The 4,812-nt window shown below is 40.3% G+C and overlaps 1 protein-coding gene across 1 annotated transcript; it reads right to left on the bottom strand.

The window, feature by feature from the left end:
• Window positions 1-2,847: 2,847 nt before the first annotated feature.
• On the bottom strand, window positions 2,848-4,471 carry LOC135337804 (metabotropic glutamate receptor-like protein P). Its single transcript, XM_064533794.1, has one exon. It carries the CDS (start codon window positions 4,060-4,062, stop codon window positions 3,019-3,021), a length of 1,044 nt encoding a protein of 347 aa, XP_064389864.1. The 5' UTR covers window positions 4,063-4,471; the 3' UTR covers window positions 2,848-3,018.
• Between the last annotated feature and the right edge of the window lie 341 nt (window positions 4,472-4,812).

Here is a 4,812-nt window from a genome sequence, read left to right as displayed (position 1 = left end):
ACAGAAATGTCAAGCTTGTAACAAGCTTGCTACAAGGTGGTTTGGTTGCAGAAAGGTTGTTACAACCTGGAAAACAGGTTGTAACAACCTTGCATTGTGGTTGTCATTCTGTACAATTGATTTACAACCTTGGGCTGGTCTTTTGTAGTCCTCTGTGGTGAGGGGGGCTAGCTCGTCTCTGTAGGATAGTCTCAGCTAGTCAGGCCTCATGGCTGGTATGATGATGGGAGGAGGATGTAATGATCAGGGTCAGCTTCTTCCATTGCTCCATCAGTGTAAGGTGGGTCCAAGGGGTCACTTTGTTCATATTTGTCTATTGCTTCGAGTAATTCATTATCATTGTTTTCATCGGCTACCAGCTGATACATTTCCCGGGCATTTTTAGCTCGTCGGAGTCTCATGTCTGCAGCACCTGCTCCTAAGTTCCTTATGGTGTCCTCTATCTTCAGCCATGTATTACTCTTCTTGAGTACGAATTGGTAAAAATGGTAGCTGAGGGTTGTCACAAATAAGATGAATGATATAGCCATTGAAATATTGGCTAGTGCTGACTGATCTTTATTTGTATCTTTGACATAGGAGGTGCCAAATGCTAGAATAGCAACGTTGAGTAGATAGAGATTTTCGAGGGAATCACAGAACTTACTTTTATACAAACAATTATTCAGTAGTTTCCATCCAATCAGTCCAACTGATACAGCCCCAGATGATAGCACGGGAAGAAAATTGTCTGGAGCCATGGAAGCTAGTATATTGTGAACAATAAGAGCAAAAAGGAGCAGTCCCACCCAGTAGCGATGCTTGGGAGTGAATGGAGCATGATATGCGTCCATGAAACCAATGTACTTTGTGTTTTGGTCCATTTCATAACCTTGGAACAGCGCGGAAACCATTGTCCAAAAAAGAGCAGCACAGTGAACAATCCACCAGCAATGAGGATTATGGCTGCAGCAACAAACTGAGGGGTGTGTTCGGGAGTGAAGTATAACACCTTGCCGTCAAACAACCATACAGTCTTGGTGGATCCGTCAGGATATTCCAAGACCCTGTTTTGTAGTGTATCAATGATAAACTGTAAAAATTTTAAATAAGAGAATAAAACGAGAGTGCCTAGGGCAGCAACTGGGTTCCTTTTGGAGAGGAGCTTTGCAAATGAGTTAAAGTACTTGCTCAAAATAATAATAAGAAACATTAAAAGAAACAGGTAAGCGGGAAAGACAACTTGAAGGAGCACTTTTGCTTGAGAGTTCATTCCATCGTAAAAGCATGTCCTCGATTCCCAGGTCAAGATTCACCCATGATACAAAAACTGATAAAAAGTTGTTTAAACTAGAAAAGAAAATTGCTTTATTAGAAACTACTATATTGGCGTAAAATATGAGGCCATAAATAGTTCCAGTTGCTATAGTGATGTTGAGCACGAGAATTAAAGCAACTAGCAATATGCCTGCCAGCGCAAATGGTATTACTAGAAGAAGGTAAAGATTAGAACATTCTCTACAGTTTGACGTAGCTAATACAAGACTGAGTCCTGGTTCACATTCTCCACACAAGACACCACTTCCATTGTAGGCACACTGTTCGTCAGGGTTGCTTATAGACTGATGTTGACTGGTTTTTGCACACAATAGTCAAGTGTACTGCTAACAACGTAACCTGTTTCGTTCGTAGTATTTATGACTTCTATCCACGTGTTGTTATTTCTTTCCAGCGTTACGGTTCCATTTTCCTCAAAACAGTTTGTTATCCGATATCTTTGTTGCAAATCTAGATCACAAACACACCTGCACTCAATATCGGACTCGACAGATTTGAGCCCAATAGGGCATGAGCAGATTTAAAAAGAAATATTGATAAGTTCTCTTGAAATTCCCAAATTAATGCATGGACCTTCAGCATAGAGTTCCACTTGAGCAGAGCTGTCTTGTGAGAATACATTGTACTCTAATTCTGTGCACTGATTGCCAACTTCTTGTTCTGCCTGTCCTTCTTTGAGACGACCAACTCTACTCTCAGTGATAACAGAACTGCGAATTGTTGCATTTATTAGATTTCCAACTTGGTCAACAGCCATAACACTGATTTTAAATGTGTATCCCTTTCTTGTGGAAATCATTTTATAGTCATTTTTGCAAAAAAATACTTGACAATTCGGTGGAGGATTTTATAGTGTTACTGATGTAGTCCAACCCTTTTGAAGATTTATATTCAGCATTTTTACTTGCTATATATACACCTGTCCAACAGACCTCCGTAGATGTCTGTTCCTGACTGGGTAGCTGTGTTGTTAGTCATGAATGTGTTGAAATAGTTTACGGAGCCATGATTATACAATTTATTTGTTTGAAAAAAGCATTTAGCAAAAATAGTTTGAGTAGCATCATCTTCTGTGGCCCCTCCTCCACACGGGCTCCTCTGTGTGTCATCTGCCACAAATATCCCCCCTCCGTACTGAGCCACGTTGTTGTTAATCATCAATGTGACATGTGTTAAATTTCCTCAGAGTCCTTTTTAAATAGGTACAGTTTCGAAAATTGCTGTAGATACATTCCACCTCCACTAGCATTAGCTGTGTTTGAGTCAATGTTAACGTACGATTGAGTAAGGTTAAGGGTTGTTGCTGCTGCATAAATACCTCCACCATTCTCGGCAATGTTTTCAGTAATCTCACTTTGTTTACTTGGAATGTGAAATTCAATTGTACTTGAAAAAGCATAAATCCCTCCACCATCCTGGTGTGCTGTGTTTTGATAGATATTTATTGGCTTATTTACAAAGAGTGTACTTTCTCTCAGAAATATCCCTCCTCCAAAGGTAGCCGTGTTGTTGGTGATGATCACTCCTTCCGTGTTAATGTATATTCGACTCTGTTCAGCGCTGATGGCTCCTCCAAGCATACTACGATTATTACTGAATGTTGTAGGTCAATTAAAGTCGACTCGACTGTCAAAAGCATAAATAATGCCTCCATCCTCCATAGAACTGGCTATGTTATTAGCAATGTTAGTGTCTTTAATATCAAGAAGACCGAGAAACATAAATCATTCCAAGGTCAACACTGTTGTTGGCTAGGGTACTGTTAAAGACGGACGTTTCGCCTGAATCAACATATATCACTCCTCTATCTCTAGCTCTGTTGTTTGTCAGCTCACTGTTGGAGACAGACACATTACTTGAGCCGGCATAAATTGCTCCACCAGAGTCAGCTCTGTTGTTTCTCAGCTCACTGTTGGACACAATGACATGACCTGAGTCAACATAAATCGCTCCACCAATGTCAGCACTGTTTTTTGTCAGCTCACTGTTGGAGATGAACACATTACCTGAGCCGGCATAAATCGCTCCACCAGAGTCAGCTCTGTTGTTTTTCAGCTCACAGTTGGAGATAGACACACTGCCAGAGACAACATCAATCGCTCCACCATAGCCAGCACTGTTGTTTGTCAGCTCACTGTTGGAAATGGACACACTACCTGAGACAACATCAATCGCTCCACCATAGCAGACAGCACTGTTGTGTGTCAACTCACTGTTGGAGATGGACATACTACCTGAGACAACATCAATCGCTCCACCATAGTCAGCACTATTATTTGCCAGCTCACTGTTGGAGATGGACAAACTACCTGAGTAAACATCGATCGCTCCACCATAGTCAGCAATGTTATTTGTCAGCTCACTGTTGGAGATGGACACACTGCCTGAGACAACATGAATCGATCCACCATCCTGAGAAGCTATATTATTTGTGAAGTTACACCAAGTGATCACTACAGTACCAGATACCACTTGTAATGCTCCTCTGCTCACAGCACTGTTGTAGTTGAACTCTGTGTTGATGATCAGCGTATTGTTTGATTCAATGTCAACTGCACCTCCATCATTTCTAGTGAACTTGCTATTTGCTATGTACACATCATCAGCCTCAATGTGCAGTGCCTGACCAGTGTTGTTTATAATGAGAGTGCTCTCAATTGTTGCAGTTTGAGTATTAACAATTTTAACCAGGTGGTTTTCCAAGTCTGAAAAGTAGCAGTTTTTAAATATTGATGTGCACATCATTGGCACCGTCAATGATAAAAGTTTGATTATTGTTTTGAGGTCCTAAATTCGCTCTAACAACCAAAGTTTTCAATATTTAATTCAGAAATACTAACAAAAAGTATCATACCATTGCTATGAAATCCAACTACAGTTGTACTTGTGTTCTGGCCAGTGATTTGCACATGCGAAAAGTTACGAATCAATAAATTATCAGTTAACACATGATCTCCAGGTAGAAAGCTTAAAGTGAGATTGTCTCCACCAGATAACAGGTCTGTTTGAACAAGCTGCTCGAGAGTGAAACAAGTTTCATTTCGATAGTTCTGACAAAAGTCGGTTGAATCCACTGGTACAATGTGATAGTTCTCGCTCCTGGTAACAGTAGCTAGGATCAGTAGCACTAACCAGCTGAGAATACTTATAGACAGCATATCTGAGGTGCATGTATGGGATGGCTGTTAATTGGTACGTATGTTACAATTATGCTGCTCCAAGAATGGTTATGTATACCTATTGTATATACAATGCATGCCATAATTATAGTAACTACAATGATAATTGTGATCTTAAACTCACTATTCAATGGATGCTCCACTTCAGTATACTAGCTGTTTTCACTACTTTTGCTTGTTAAGAAGCACTTTAAATATTGTGTCATGATGATTTCCTCATGCTATGCACTTAGGGAAGTTTGAAAGAAAGCACCAGTTCAACCACATAATGGCATGGCCATCTGATTGTCTGACATTGGGGTAGACTTAGTACCTC

This window comes from Halichondria panicea, chromosome 6, assembly GCF_963675165.1.
Source record: "Halichondria panicea chromosome 6, odHalPani1.1, whole genome shotgun sequence".
In the NCBI taxonomy this organism is placed as follows: Eukaryota; Metazoa; Porifera; class Demospongiae; order Suberitida; family Halichondriidae; genus Halichondria; species Halichondria panicea.
Note: the sequence above shows the minus strand (reverse complement) of the source record. Positions and strands in the feature narration are given on the sequence as shown.